Here is a 15701-nt window from a genome sequence, read left to right as displayed (position 1 = left end):
AAAGAGATAAACCCAATCTGCAGCAGGGCTTGCTGTCACCAACTGACTGGTGTGTGACTGGTGTGTGTGAAGAGTGTCTACCTTTGCACCCATATCCGTGTCTTAGCTGCGGGTGCAGCATAAGGTCAGCAGAAAGTCTTCACTGCCCTCTTGTGTTGAAAATGTATAACATGCGTGTAGTTATGTCAGTTTACGCCTGTGGATTTCAGTGAGATTTGACAGATATAGTGGTAAAAGTAGAGGTGTGGGTTGAACTGACGTTATTTAGGTTTAACTGGTTTTGAGGGCTGAGCAACAAAACGGTTAGTCAGGTAACTTATAACCTGAACTTTAACACTAGATAATAACAACAATAAAACTTAGCAAAGTTATTCAACTCAAATTCAAGGTTAAAAAGAAAATAAAGATTTATTCTGTTTATTTGTTGTTGGTGTTTTTTTTATTAAATTCCAAACTGATATTACAAACACGGGTTGACAATGGTTGCCCTCTAACAGGATGTTATTTTATTTATTTAAAAAAAATGGATTCTAATTTTTAAAATAATCTCTCCCTCCTAACCTGGTCAGGATTAAGGAAGAAGAAGAAAAACTAATTAAAAATGGGATATATTTTCCTGATTATAATGTTGTGATGGACCTGAACTGGAGATAGCGTTAGGATGGAAAGAACAGTGATAACGGAAGAGTAAAAAATTCTCGGAGCTAGGCCAAGGCCTTTATTTAGGCCAAAAACTCAAATGAGAAAAGTTTGAGATTTTGAAACTGTCAGATGAAGACCTAATGGAGTTTTGATGGATACTGACTAACCTTGTTATATTTTCCAAATAAACAAAGCCCCCGTGGACAGAGGATGTAATAATGTACTATATTGACATGCCTTGCACAGATCAAAGTCAGATAAAAGGAAGAAAAACGTGGTTTCCGTCTCCGTCTAAATGGAGGCAATGTCAAAACTGTTTTGAAATAGTCTTGGTGACTAAAAAGCATATGTCATAATAATTAAAATATGTGAAATTCTTGTGTGGATGCTGACTCAGCATGCACAAGAGCAAACAATTCACTATAACTGAAGAAACATTAAAAACAAAAAACACAAACAGTCATAAATGCGTCACCATGGATACCAACTACTGTAAAAGAATAAAAAGAAAACGGTAAAGGAAAGTCGACGGTCAAAGCAGTCTACGGTGTGACATTGTGAGTGTAGGTCTCCGTTAAACGTCTGTAAACACTCAGGCGACAGTGGGTGAATTTACAGAGAAACTTGAACGCAACACTCCTAGCAACGAACTGAGGGGTTGAGGGGGACATTGACAACAAATATGGACATCGTTCGAATATAAGCCTGCAAAACTGGTAAACAGGTGTTTTGATGTGATGATCTCATAAATCGTTTACAGTGTTGCAACATTTAAAATAGTATTCGACGACGAAGTGTCGTTTTGACCAATGACTGCTAGTTTGATAGCTACGTTAGCCTCGGAACGAATGCTAGGATCTTCAGCTAAGCGGTTTTACATTAATTGATTAAATGGTCGTTGATGTAGTGTTTTATAGTAGTCAATGGCTTGTTTTACTTATGCTATTAACAAAAAGAAATGTGTGACACGCTCATTTGCTCTGCTTCCTCATAGTCGATCAGCTGTTGTTGTTGCCCTCTCACTGAGGACAAGACAGCAGCCATGTTCTGTTTTATTCGCACAGGAAAACGCATGAAAATGACCTTATACCTAATGTACGGCGTTATACATGCACATCCCGTCGTTGTGCATTAAAAGCAAGGTTTTTGCAAACAAAACCTGTATGTTTTGTGTTGCATTTAGTTTTACTGTGCATGCCGTTCTCCTTAACGGCCTCATAGCGTCGCTGTTGTTTGTTGACTTGTAACTAAGCCTGTCAAAATGTGTAATGAGTTAAAAGTCTGTGTTCATTTGCACATATGAACGTGTCGTCAAGTCAACTAAATGCTACAAGGCGTGTGGCGTTTTTTAAACCTATTTATCCATAAGAAAATCTTAGTAGTTGAGTGACAAAAATGATATTTAAATTTGAATGCCCTCAGTAAGAACAACAAGGTAGTTTGTGGTCAGGTCAACGTCTTTAAAGATTAAAATACTTGCTTGTTAGGTCATTGAGGTGACTGGCAAGTTTCCATAGAAACTAAACATCTGATATGACCTGGGATATATTGTCTTCATGCTACACTTGCTAGCATTGGAACTGTATATTATTTACAAGGTTAACTAAAGATCTAGCTGTGTTTGTTAGAGAGATTTGTTACCCTTGCTCTGAAGCTGTTTGGCTGTACACTGCTTCATGTATCCAAAAACTTCATTTATGGACAAAAATAAGTATGTGATAATCCAGAATAATTACTTTATAAAAATTTAAGAAACCAATAACGTAATGCAAGTTGTGGCCTGTGAGTAACTTACCCAGTAATCTGTGTCTTACTGTGTTTTTGTTATAATAGGTTGACCTGTGACCAGAGTTACACCAAGAACCTGAGGAGCGAAGGGAAAGGATTGAAAAGCTCTGGATCATGGAGGCCTACTTTGGCAATATTGTGTTCAGTTCCAAATTTGACTCAGGGAACCTGGCACGTGTGGAGAAGGTGGAGAAGACTAACTCCAGCTCCCCATCTTCAGGATTGAGTGCAACCACCACCTCAGGATTAACTCCCACCCCTGACTATGAGTTTAATGTCTGGACACAGCCGGACTCTGCTGGTACAGAACATGAGAATGGAAACAGGTGAACACACGCAATTTTCTGTTACCTTTATTTGAACATACAACCATTTGAATGCTTTGATTGCTTTAACCATATTTCTATTTGCGTTTTAGGTCATGGTTTTACTTCAGTGTGCAGGGCATAGCTCCGAGTAAAATGCTAAAGATCAACGTAATGAATATGAATAACCAGAGGAAGCTGTACAGCCAGGGTATGGCTCCTCTCGTACGCACTTTACCTGGGAAGAACCGCTGGGAAAGGATTCGAGACAGACCCACATCTGAGGTGAAGGCACACCACACACACACTCAGAGGCTTTCAGGCAGTGAAAATATGCTGTCACCCCACCTCCTGACACATGTATTGATTATATTGTCTTTTTTGTTTTTTATTCCCAGATTATAGATAACCAGTTTGTCCTCTCGTTCAATCACCGGCTTTCAGAGGTGCGAGGGGCAACCACCTACTTCTCCTTCTGCTTTCCGTTCTCATACAGTGAGTGCCAAGAGATGCTGCAGGAGTTAGATAAAAGCTACTCCACTGCTGCTCACCTCTGTCCGAGCAGGTAGACACAAAGCTTACCATAACAACACATGCAATACCTTCATTCTGCTTCTAAGGTTTTCAGCTGTTCATAGTTCGGTTGTTTTTTTTAACCATCTCTCAATTTCTGTCCAGTTCGACAGGAAGTGTGTATTATCACAGAGAGTTGCTCTGCCTCTCCCTGGATGGCAACAGGGTAGACCTGCTCACTGTGACCAATTGCAATGGGATGCTGGAGGAGAGAGAGCCTCGTCTGCCAAACCTCTTTCCAGACACCAACACACCGAGACCTCATCGCTTTTCCAACAAAAAGGTGACACATACTTGTACATACAACATCCATGTTTTCTTAGTTTTCTTAGTAAAGCAGGCTGGCATTTGTTTTTTGTTTTTTTGAAAAGTCTGATTAGCTGATGTGTAAATAATGTATTCGTGCCACCCATGGTGATGACACGTACTGTTTGTCTGTGCGTTCGCAGGTGTTTTTCCTCAGCAGCCGCGTGCATCCAGGGGAGACTCCCTCATCATTTGTGTTCAACGGTTTTCTAAACTTTATTCTGAGAAAAGACGACCCACGTGCTCATGCTCTTCGAAACATGTTTGTCTTCAAACTCATTCCAATGCTAAACCCAGACGGTGTTGTCCGTGGACACTACAGGTATGAATGTCACGTTCACTTACCTACGTTCTGGTACTGTCACAGGATACATATTGACTCTTTCAGTGTATCTCCTGTTATATTTTAAATGGTAAAACCATTTGAGTCTAATTGTATATATTCTACAATCATAATTAAAATCACTTTTAGTTGTCTTTTTTAAGTGTGGTGCTTTTTTTGTTTTGTTTTTTTGTCTGTAGGACTGACTCCCGAGGTGTGAACTTGAACAGACAGTACCTAAACCCCAGCCCTGAGCTGCACCCATCCATCTACGCAGCCAAAACGCTGCTGCTGTACCACCACACACACAATCATTCACACACCACACAGTCCAACCTGCACTTGAATAACTCTGACAACACCACTGCTCCTTCCTCTAATATCACATCTTCCATTCAGCACCAAGTCCCACTTGATGTGAACCTAAGCTCACAGATATCAGAGAAAGATGTAAATCCCACTCAGCCTGACGTCACCGTGCCCATGGAGGAGAATCAGTGGGTAATAACAGAGATGAGGAAGGAGGGCAGCTCGTCCAGCTCCTTGGAGACTGTAGCCTCTGTTGTTGGTGATGGAAGGCCTGCGGAGGTGAAGGAGCAGGAGTCAGTGCAACCTCAGGATGGGGGCGTGGCTTATTATGTTGACTTGCATGGTCACGCCTCCAAACGTGGTTGTTTCATGTATGGAAATAGCCTTCCTGATGAGAGCCAGCAGGTGAGGGCATACTTCTAAATGTATCCACCTGATTTCAGAAAGAAGGAAAAATAGCAATCTGAAAACAACTGTCAACTACTGCAACTTTTTGTTTCTTTTGTCTGCAGGTAGAAAACATGCTGTACCCCAGGCTGATTGCATTAAACTCTGCCCACTTCGATTTCCTCGGCTGCAATTTCTCCGAGAAAAACATGTACGCCCGGGACAAGAGAGACGGCCAGTCGAAAGAAGGCAGTGGACGGGTGGCCATTCACAAGGCCATAGGGCTGCTGCACAGGTGAGTCTGTTGTTGTTCACACCCACCAGTCTAAACACTCTGGTACAACACAAAACCACTTCACAAGATTATATTTATATAGAGTATAGTAGTTATTACATCATGTATTGAATTAACAATTCACATTTCCGTTGTCGGTTTTCCACCAGCTATACTTTAGAGTGTAACTACAACACCGGAAAAACCATGAACACCATTCCGCCCGCATGCCACGACAATGGAAGGGCAACTCCTCCTCCTCCTCCAGCATTCCCTCCAAAATATACTCCAGAGATTTTTGAACAGGTAGGAAAACAAGTCTGAGGTTGATACCAGAATTAGGAATTCAATATATGTATGTTTTAGTTTTTAGTTTTTAAATGTCTAAAAAACATCTCAATAATATACTTAGATCATTTTCTGTTAGTAAAGGGTATTTTCAAATGTCCTTCACACATTTACTGCAGTATGATTTTAGAGTTGTTCCTTTTAAATAACAAAAAATACATTACATAATACAGAAAAGTGATGCATGGTGTTGTGCATTAGGTGGGTCGTGCCGTAGCCATCTCAGCTTTGGACATGATGGAGTGCAACCCCTGGTCACGGCTGGTTCTGTCAGAGCACAGCTGCCTGACGAATCTACGAGCCTGGGTTCTCAAGCATGTCCGTAACACCAAAGGCCTGAACACACACAACTCCTCCAACCCTCCAACAAGGTTGCACAATACTTGCAGCAAAGCGTCCCCGCCAAAAAGCTTCAACAAGTGAGTTAAAACAAAGATGGAAAAGTCGAAGGTGGTTTAAAAACTTTTGCTCAGTCTCTACGTTTCTTTGGCAGCTTACTGTCTGGATCCACATCGGAAAACACCCTCAATCGAATTCGCTGCAACAGCCACAGTAGCAGCAGTCAGCAGTCACCGTCTCCCAAGATGCACAACTCTCCTAGTTTCACTTTTGGCTGCCCTCCGCCTCGTACTCAAACACAGCACAATGCCACACACACAAAGGGACGTGGGGGCAACAAAACACTCGGGCCAGTGAAAGGTAAGTTCTGTTGTTGTTCATCTTTCTAGCTTGGTGAAAGTCCTAGTTCATACTTTCACATATTCAATGATATCTTAGTCGACCTTCAATAATAAAAGCATTCTCAGAGAGTGGTACAATTCTGGAGGAGTCTGAATGTGACATTTAGACTGGTAATGAGATGATCGCTGGCTTGAATCCTGGCCCTGGCAAAACTGGTGTGTTGAGCAAGCACCACACACCCGGGGCGCAGTCAAAGTACAGCCAGCTGTCGCTGTGTCTGTTGTAAATTATTGATGTAGATTCATTCATGAATGGGTTAAATGTCAAGAGTAATTTTCCTGCAACTACTGATCCTCAATCTATAAATTTTGAGAAAACTTTGACGAACGTTATACAGTAACTTGACAACAAGTCGCCTCTCTTTTGAATCACGTTAAATGGCGCCCTCCTGTGGCAACATGTGTGAGTTGCAAAGACTCGAATTGTGAATTTTCTCATTGTGGTAAGAATAAGGATTTTTTTTTTTTTTTGACTTGTAGTATGTCATTTGATTTATTTTTATTTAATTTTGGTTTTCATTGGTCTTTTAATCCACCATTGGACTGAAAGTGTTTGTTGTTGTTGTTTAATCCTAATCTCAAACACCAACACTTTGTTTATTTTAAAATCACTATCATTGTCTTCAGCTCAAACAACATTATGCATTTATATTTTTCCGCTGCTACTTGCAGTTGTGTATTCATTCATTTTAGTTTTCGCCTGTGCAGCACAGACCTTCTTATAGTAATTGACGAACTCACCTGGTTCTGCAGTAAATGTTGGTTCCACGGTGTAGCGGTTATCATGCCTGCTTTACACACAGAAGATCCTGGTTTCGGAGCCACATATTTAATGGTGCCTCCTGTGGCAGCCTGTGTGGGTTACAAAGACTCACACAGTGAATTTCCTGATCAAGTAAGGGGCTACAATTTTTTTTGTTTGTTTGTTGGAAGAATGAATGGAGTTGTAGACATGTACATGTAACTTCAGACATTGTTTTTAGATGTTCTGTGGTCTGAAGAGCAGGTTACAAAACGGTCAAGAAAAGAAAGTAAGCATGAGTGAAATATGTACTTCCCTGGTTTGTTTGAGGCTAAATTCTCCAATAGAAGTTGTCGTCTAAACGTTGGACAAATCCATTGCCCTCTTTCTGTCTGCATGCATCGGAGGTTGTTCAAGTCAATCTAATTTTGTTCAAGAGAAGACGGGGATCTCGCTAGCAGGACCAAAGGATCATCTGAAAACCAGTCACTGATGGTACAAATGGAGGAAGGATTTACGCTGACTTGTACCTGACTGTGTTACTCGGTGCTGCCTCAGTTCACGGATCCTCTGAACACAAGTGTTACACACAGTCCTGGCATGTGTTTGAGCCCGTGTTTCTGTGTATGTCTCCCTCTCCGTAGACTCTAAACCTCAAGAGAAGCGTCGCCCACACCACCACCGCTCCATCCTTCAGTCTCCTGGCAACAGTCATGCTCCTTTGCGACCCCCACACTCCCCTCCTTCTTCCTCCTCTTCCTCGTCCTCCCCAGTGTGTGCAGGGAGCTCTTGTCCCCTCCCAGCCTCCATCAGTATGACAGGTCTGTACTCCCTTCAGCCCCCCAGCCTCTCCACCTTGCTCCCATCCCTTCAGGCTCTTCCCCATCCGGGGCTCCTCTCGAGACTGAGCCCCCTGCTCCTTCAGAGCCTGCCACCGGCCAGCAGCGCTCCAACTGGCCCCACCCAGGACTGAATCACACCTAACCTGCCATATCGTAGGCCTCTGTGTGTCGGTCGTTGGCAGTGCAAGTGTTAGCTCTTTGAATTGCTTTGGGGCATCAGTTCCAGGGTGTGTCAAAGATTTGATCACTCTAGATTGAAACAAGTGCAATGACATAAATTAATGGATGACTCAACGGTGCTAGCTTTTGTAGTGTTTTCCTCAAATTTTTATTTTTCTTCTGCACATAACTGCACAAGTACATGCATCTGCAATAGTCTACTATAGTCTACTGTCAACAATCCGCTGACAATGTGAAAATGGCCATTTAAGACCTGATAATGTTGAAGAAAGAAAGAGCGGCAGATGCTTGGCAACATTTTTTACACTGTACAAGTGACAATACAACACATTAATCATAAAAGGGAAACAGTAGTTTATATTATCTAAAGCAAATCTCTTTAATGTGGGAATACAACTAATAAGCTAAGAGGAATTACCACACTACTGTGCTGATATTTGGGAAATAGCCAGGGCTTATTTCGTTCTGCAAGAATCGATTGTCGCTATAGCTGATGATTAGCCACTCTCTCTTTTTTTTGGCCAGTTGAACTTTTTTTAATTTATTTTTGTAAAATAAATTATTTATCTAATTTATTGAAATAAATAGTTTTGTGGACCTGGATATGGAGAATTGATAGTTTAGGGTTTCATTGTCTGATCCGTTTGTTATTCACAGTGTCCTTGTTATTCTCGCTGTCATGTTTGGTTAAAAACAAAAGTTCTGAGTGGATCCCACCATCCCTGTATATTTAGTTCTTGGACTTAATCTACATCTAATTTCTTCTGACATTTAAAAGGCCGATGTTTTTTTTTTCTTTTTCTTTTTTAATATGCAAGTCAGTGACTCATTTCTGTGATATTTATGAAGAAACCTCTTTATCATTCCAATGTCAGTTCAGTCCTAGTTCTGACATTATGAGATTCACAGAGTAGCCTAAATGCCAGAAACCTCACGTGGACCATCGCTGGCTCAAATTCTAATGGACGTTGGATCCATGAAGTTGTGGGAATAAGTGGGTGTCTCATTAAGCTGTTTGCCAACAAGCAATATCATTAAAAACACTTTGGTTTTACTAACAGTGTTGCAAAGCCCAAGCTGGCACATGTTTATAATTTTATAAAAGAAAAATGAAAAAAAAAAATGCCAGTGCTGGTTTTGGTGTAAATAAAGTGTAGAGTTTTTAAATTTTGCTAAATGTTTCATCGAGCCAGTGAAGAAAACATTTGTTATTTATTGAACGTGTATGGTCGTGTTTGCTTTGATTGTATAAACTGAATATGACAGGTGTGCAGTGTGCTATATATATGTGATTTGCAGAGGTGGGATGTTATTGTCTTAGTCTGTGTATAAGACTAGAGGATTTTTGTGAACTAATGGTGATTTATCTGTGTATCTTCATATGCAGCTGTGAAATCCAATTAGAAGTTCCAGTGGGCAGCTGATGAAGCGAAGGCTTTTGATTGATTGATTGATTGATTGATTGACTAGATCAGAGTATTTGGACTTGTCGCAGCTTTAATCTGTCCCAGTGTTGTGTGACGTACTTACGGTGTGCCTTGCTCTATAGTAAATGTTAGGCCTGAAAGGCTGTGCTTTTTGACCAAGAAACGTAGATTTAAATGTGACGTCAAAATGCCATCAATTTTGTCTCCAAACCTGCTTTGTCCTCACTTTGGCTTAACCTTTGGAATATAACGTTTTATATCATTTGTGACTTTATTTAATGTACAGTTCTGAAATGTTATAGTACTGAGGATGGTTGTACAGAAAGATGCATATAATGGGTAGAGGAGGAGCGAAATGAAATGACAACTGTTGTTTTGTCAGAAAATAGTGAAAGAGACAAAAATAGTTTGGGAACACATGTCTGCCAACCTAGATTTTTGGAAAGAATAGTTCAAGTATAAACACAAATAGTTGAAGTCCTACGGCAACAGTAGTTACATTAAATACCCCTTCATTGTTGACTTCTCTGTAGCATTGATGACATAATGTAAGCAACATTTTTAGTTGAGAGAAGTGCACTTAAAACCTCTCAACACATTGATGACATAATGTAAGCAACGTTTTTAGTTGAGAGAAGTGCACTTAAAAAAAATATTTGAAGCATATCCCGGGTCTTTTCTGTGAACTCTGACCTTTTGATCTCCTGCTGTTTTAAAGTCTAAATCTAAATGTGTTCACCTACAAAAACAAGAACTTCTCTGTGTCATGTTCACATTGCTCTTCCACACTTTTGAGAATGTTGTTTCTTTCTCTGGTGCTAACTTTCTCTTCAAGACTTGTGTTTAGTGTTGTCTGTGTAACGTCCTGAAGAATATCACCTACTTGAATGTGCTGCTGCTGTCCTTTTACTGCCTCGCTGTTTAATAAAAACTCTCCTTTTTGTGAAGATGCCTCTCTATATGTGTGCGTGTGTACCTTTGACCCTTTTCACTCTGATACTTTAGTTTGTCCACACACAGTATTCCTAATCATGTTCCTACTCCTATGTCATTGTTCTTAAACAATACTAACTCACCAAACATTGCACTACACAGGTGCCAGAATTAGTTTTTTCTTCCTGTTCTTTTCTTCATTTTGGTTTCCCTTCGTCTTGTCAACAGGCCTCAGCTGTCCAGACTCTAAGGCAGGTGGGACCAGTTCAGAGGGTTCGTCCAGAATGCCTCTCCACATGCGTCCTGCACGTGTGGTGAAAGGGTGTCGCACGCTTGCAAGAGGTTGTCACTACTTGGAGACCTTCACAGGGGTTAGCAGACATTCTTGGCTCACTTGATCAAATTCTCCACATTTTACGCAATAACAATTTTACTAACTTTCCACACGACTTTGGAACAGGCTGCTAAAGACACGGGGGCTGAACACATCCTATCCTCCATCAAATTTACCAAGTGAGTCAAGAAAAAACAGATACACAGCTGACACAGTCACATAAAACTGGACTCTTATTTTGAAAATGTATTCTATATATTAAACACAAACTACATTAAATGACCCCAAAGGTTACATCAAATCCCCTTTATTTTATTAGAGTTTAACTCTAATCTCTAACCCATATTGTCACTGCAAGATAACCTTTGACCTTTGTTTGCCACCAGTTAAGTTATTGTTTACAAGGCTTAAAGTCATATTCTTTCTTGGTGTAATTTTTTTTTAATGAGTGTTAATGTTGTCAACCACTTCACCAGGTGTGAGCTGCTACCTCACGTGAGTCGCATCACCATCCGCAAGACAAGGTCAAATGAAAACCCAGTTCCATGGGGCATCAAAACGACCACCGTTACCAATAGTCTATCGTCACCTGGGGAAAAGGAGGAAATGGCCACCATGAAGGTGTGGAAGCTGCTTCGACCAGGAATCCACCGACACCTGTCACTGACAGGTACCTGCAATAACGTGACTAACTTAGCCTGACAGTTGACAGATTACACACAAATGTTTATTATAATTATGAATGATAGAATAAAAGTTAGTTTAAGTTAGCTGACCCCGAAATAGAGGTAGAGAGGCTTCCCTAAAAAGTTACATTAGACAGTTATTTTATATTTATAGTTGTAATGACCAAGGTGAGATGCTGAGTTTCAAATAGATATTTGTCTGTGACAAAAAGCTACTTTTCTTTTTAGTAGGACAATAAATATCGACATTCTGATGGACAAAATGGTCCCTGTCAGTTGTCTTTGAATGAAAATTGAATATGTACATGGACTTTCCTGCGTTGAATAACTAATTACTGATTATTAGTTAAGGTTGCTCTTTTGTTCAACTGCAGGTGTGACAAGTAAAACTGGTGGCAAACAATTGGTATCAAAAGCTGTAATGAAGAAGAAGACAGGCAGAAGTGATCGTCACACAAACACTGCTATCGCAGAAAATACAATAGAAGTGGAAGAAAGACAGCAACAGGTAACAAATATGATGCATTCTCTATTTTAAAACATATAATGTTACGTCTAATAGAAAAAATAAATGGCAAGGCTTGTGGTGGTTTAAAGGATAGTGAAATCCCCGTGGTGCCGTTGGTGGAGCATGTGTGAGACAGCGACCCTGTGCGGAGAAACCTAGGAACTGCAGAAGGGATGTGAACATTAACGACGGAAAGATTGTACGGGTTATTATTAAGTGCAATATTTTTTTATGTTTATTTAAGATTTTTTGTTAAAGTTCTTTTTAAGAAAACAACTTAGTTAAATAATTATGCAGTTTTGAGCAGCTCCTGTGATGTTGGTGAAGTGCCTTGTTGTGTATCACCACAGCAGGATGGAAGCAGGATTTAGACACTATCTCTCTCTCTTGTTTCAATGAAAAAATTATTATTATGTTAAGCATTTTATTTTTTACTATATTTTCATTGTCCTGTGCTGCTCTCCACCTTATAAAATATATAAAAAACACAGACCAATTATGACAAAATAACACCTGGGCATCTTTTGCAACTGAATTAATTTAAATTTTGTGTAAAAAAAAACAAAAACATCTCCAAATATTAAGTATTTACTTTGTTACAGATCTTTTTTCAACCAAATTTATGAAGAGAAAGACAAACACAAAAATTAGGACTAGAGTAAAACAGATGTTGTGTATAGTATCAGGTCACTACCTTGTTTTTGGACAAACAACTTTTACAAAGTCCACGCATTGACTGAATTCAAGAATCCTTGAGTGTTTTACAACTCTACAACTGTGAAACTGTATTTGGTAAAGTTATCATAATATTGATGTTATTAATATTGATGGTGGCCATGAATTATTTTAGTGTTGTTTTGTTCTGTTGTTTTCTGTCTTTCTCTAAGTATGTCCTGGTCTTCCTATGATTTTTGTTCTCAAGGCAAGCTGCCTGTGGTATTGCTAGTGTAATGCAAAGGTTAACAGAATTATTACATTAAAATTAATTATTATTTAACAATCGTTCTCTGTGAAGTTCAATGCAATAACAGAAATGATCTAAAACACTGGGAACCACTGAGCAATATCAAGTGCTGAAGTCTCACCCCATACAAATATGTATTTGTCTACTTGGTGACAACTTGATAATCAAAAATTAGTCAAATTAGATGGAGATAAAAACGACCAAAATCCAACTCTTATCTCACTCTAAATATTTTAGATGCATTTAAATTATTTATCTACAATCAACACACTAATATGATAAAATAAAACAAATTGTAAGTCTTTTTGACTAAGACGTTTTTTTTTTCCATTTCTGGTGTTTATTCACATGTTTATTACAAAAAACAAGCATCCATGACTGTGCAACTATTACATAGAAATCTTCCTAGAAAGAAGGATGAAAAAGGGAGAGGAATGTTATCTCCAGGATGGCCACAGTGACTCCTTTTTCATCTATGGAAGAAAAAATAATTTATTGAATTTGCTGAATAATAGGAAAATCACACAATTATATTAACCCAAAAATTATATTTTATCTTCATACAGATAGAACTTCTTAAGAAATGTATAGTTTGAGCAGTGTGTTTAAAGTTTATTCAAAGGGCATGGCACAACCAAAGATGAATCACATTGGCAATCACAACCCAGTTCTGCCCCATTCTCCACAAACAGAGATTGAACTCACGTGTGACATCATGTTTGGACTCTCCTACTCCTGCTTCTTAGGATTGTTGACTGCAACGTAGTGATATAACACAACCAGCAGGAACAATGAGACACCAAGCATGTTGGCAAATATGGCCAGCTGCACATCTGTCACCATTCTGCTGACAAGAAGGAGAAATGGTGAAATATAAATAAATAAAAGTGATGTTAAGTAAGGGCCCATGTTTATAATTCATTTCTAGCATTTGTAAGTGCCATAACATTTTATTTAACATTTCTAGATTTTTTGAGAGGTATGCATGAATTACACATTTTTAACAGAATGTCATGTATTTTTCATGAGAGTGTTACACTGATAACAAAAAACGTACACAATATTGACACTCTGACTCTTGCATGTTGTTTATAACTATATTTGATGAAAAGCTAGTGATTTCGTTCACGTAAATGAAAGCCGTGATGTTCATATGTTCGTGATTTTACTTAGATATGACGCAAATAAAATTAAGTTTTGCACATTTGTTCATTCAATTATTTTGTTAATATACTCAACTCGTTCTGACGAAACTCGAGTAAATTTAATAAATGGAAATTCACTTTTGTTAAAGCAGCTAACTAGCCGACAAATGGGCACACGTTCAAGAATGAACTCTGAACACCCCACCTTTTGCACAACGACAAAACACATACAAGTTCCAATCTACTGTAGTTTCATTACTGTTACAACTTACGTTAATCTTTTTTTTCTCTAGGTTGTCCTAGATTTGACTCCCAGTTCGAGTGATTCCTGTGATGATTAGCAACAGAGATGAATCTTCCTTTTCCGGTTTCAGCGGAAAGCCACGTAACGTTATAATGTGCTGCGAACGTGAGCGGATGCTATTGGTCGAGTCGTAGAAATAAATATCACCAAAAATTATTACACATACTCGTAATCTCATGACTTTTTTTTAAGGAAGATGGGTTGTTTTTCGCAAATTTACAAAAAATATATTGACAGTTGTACCATTATTTTATTAACAGTCATCCGAACCAAAAGGGGCGGTAGCGAGCTACCGCCAACAACGCGCTTTACTCCGTAGGAGTGGCCCAGTGTTTCGATATCGCCGCACCCGGCGTGATCCAGAGCAGTTCAGTTATATGGTGCTAGGGCGAAGGAAATTATCGTTTGAGGTTTGGTATTTTGATTCAGGCCATCTCTGAGCCAGTGGACATAACCATGGCTCTTTACGAATATGTCACACAGGAGCAACTTGCGGGCTTCGACAAATACAAGGTAAGATAGGTGAATGCTAGCGGTTAGCTTCTGTGTTTCACAGCTATCTGTCACGACCTGCAGAGATAAGCAGCTATTTGAAAGTCGTTAACAAAGGCTAAACCGTAAGCACGTAAAAATAAATGTTTTAAGATAACGTCACACGTCTCATAGAGCAATTGGCAGGATAAAACATACGTACCTTTATAATTAATTTAGATTTATAATTTTTTTGTTGTCTGTAATATAGTTATGAATTGTTTTTATTTTGAAGCTTGACACTTGCAGATGTACTACTCGGTTCTTTCATTTTTATTTTCTTGCTAAATATTTATTACAACGCTAAACAAATCTAAACCTATTTTATTAAAGGTGTGGTGTGTAATAAAACAGTTTAACTATTATTGTATTTACAGAGGAGCCATGGTAACATAAATTAGTAGCCTCGCTGTTCACAAGCACTCACAAATCTGATAAAAATGTGATCAAGTTACTATGGATTCAGAGCTGTCACTCCTATGTGCTTCACACAAACCCTTCCTTTTCATTTAGTCACAATAAATGGGCGTATCCATGTGGTTTTACATGAATGACTTCGGTCTAGAAAAGAGTGGCAGCTGTTTCAATAACGTCACATGACAAACATTCATAAATGGTGCTTAATGTAAATCGGTAAATATGATTAATAATTCCAATTCCAGTCTTCTTCACTTAAGCAGTCAACTGCAGCAGTACTCAGTCTTGTTTGTCAGTGTGCCTGTCAGAGAAATTAACCGAAGCCAGTCCATGCCAGTAGAAAATATTTGAAAGACTTTAAGAAAATAATCAGCTTATTTTAGTTTGGAGTCTAAAACCTGTTTAAAGCAGGTGCTTCCTATTTTCTTCTTGAAACTAATAGGGCCATATGTACAGGAAAGTAATGTATTTTACCAAATAAAGCTAGTTCAATTATATTTTCTTAGACCTTTAACAAATTCTCTTTGCTTAACATTGATTACCAGTAACTGTGTAACATAAAATCAGTGGTTCAATATCACCTATAATTATGTGCACTTAACTTAAAGTTAACTAGTGTGTTGTTTTGGTTTGAACTTCAAGTTAGTGTTTACATTGTAAGCACATTTATTCTTAATGCTTAACGGGTATGTGC

General features: G+C 38.9%; 3 protein-coding genes across 8 annotated transcripts in view; 2 read left to right on the top strand and 1 right to left on the bottom strand.

Annotated features, from left to right (window-relative positions):
* The first annotated feature begins 952 nt into the window (after window positions 1–952).
* Window positions 953–12078, top strand: agbl5 (AGBL carboxypeptidase 5). 5 transcript variants are annotated; one of them, XM_025056644.1, is made up of 17 exons: window positions 953–1199; window positions 2476–2756; window positions 2849–3020; window positions 3134–3300; window positions 3414–3591; window positions 3758–3936; window positions 4137–4650; window positions 4758–4927; window positions 5077–5212; window positions 5456–5673; window positions 5748–5953; window positions 7381–7557; window positions 10347–10489; window positions 10579–10631; window positions 10929–11122; window positions 11513–11646; window positions 11718–12078. In XM_025056644.1, the coding sequence occupies exons 2-17, from the start codon at window positions 2545–2547 to the stop codon at window positions 11775–11777; spliced, it is 2913 nt and encodes a 970-aa protein (XP_024912412.1). In that variant the 5' UTR covers window positions 953–1199; window positions 2476–2544; the 3' UTR covers window positions 11778–12078. The 5 variants fall into 5 exon arrangements, with proteins under 5 accessions (XP_024912412.1, XP_024912411.1, XP_008310956.1 ...); XM_025056643.1 differs by having other exon boundaries at window positions 953–1358; window positions 2492–2756; XM_008312734.3 differs by having other exon boundaries at window positions 954–1358; window positions 11736–12078.
* An 834-nt stretch (window positions 12079–12912) lies between these two features.
* ost4 (oligosaccharyltransferase complex subunit 4 (non-catalytic)) lies at window positions 12913–14172 on the bottom strand. 2 transcript variants are annotated; one of them, XR_521711.3, is made up of 3 exons: window positions 14028–14172; window positions 13316–13454; window positions 12919–13083 (listed from the first exon to the last, which is right to left on the bottom strand). XR_521711.3 is itself a non-coding variant. In XM_008312739.2 (2 exons), the coding sequence occupies exon 1, from the start codon at window positions 13451–13453 to the stop codon at window positions 13340–13342; it is 114 nt and encodes a 37-aa protein (XP_008310961.1). In that variant the 5' UTR covers window position 13454; the 3' UTR covers window positions 12913–13083; window positions 13316–13339. The 2 variants fall into 2 exon arrangements, 1 of the variants encoding a protein (XP_008310961.1); XM_008312739.2 differs by lacking the exon at window positions 14028–14172 and having other exon boundaries at window positions 12913–13083.
* A 181-nt stretch (window positions 14173–14353) lies between these two features.
* Window positions 14354–15701, top strand: part of selenoi (selenoprotein I) — a 7410-nt gene continuing 6062 nt past the window's right edge. The window contains exon 1 of the mRNA XM_008312738.3: window positions 14354–14572. Within this exon, the coding sequence (XP_008310960.2) occupies window positions 14516–14572 (57 nt within the window). The 5' untranslated portion in view covers window positions 14354–14515. The remainder of the gene's footprint in view (window positions 14573–15701) is intronic.

Source organism: Cynoglossus semilaevis, chromosome 7, assembly GCF_000523025.1.
Source record: "Cynoglossus semilaevis isolate Cse_v1.0 chromosome 7, Cse_v1.0, whole genome shotgun sequence".
Taxonomy (NCBI): Eukaryota; Metazoa; Chordata; class Actinopteri; order Pleuronectiformes; family Cynoglossidae; genus Cynoglossus; species Cynoglossus semilaevis.
This window is presented reverse-complemented; position numbering and strand designations above follow the sequence as displayed.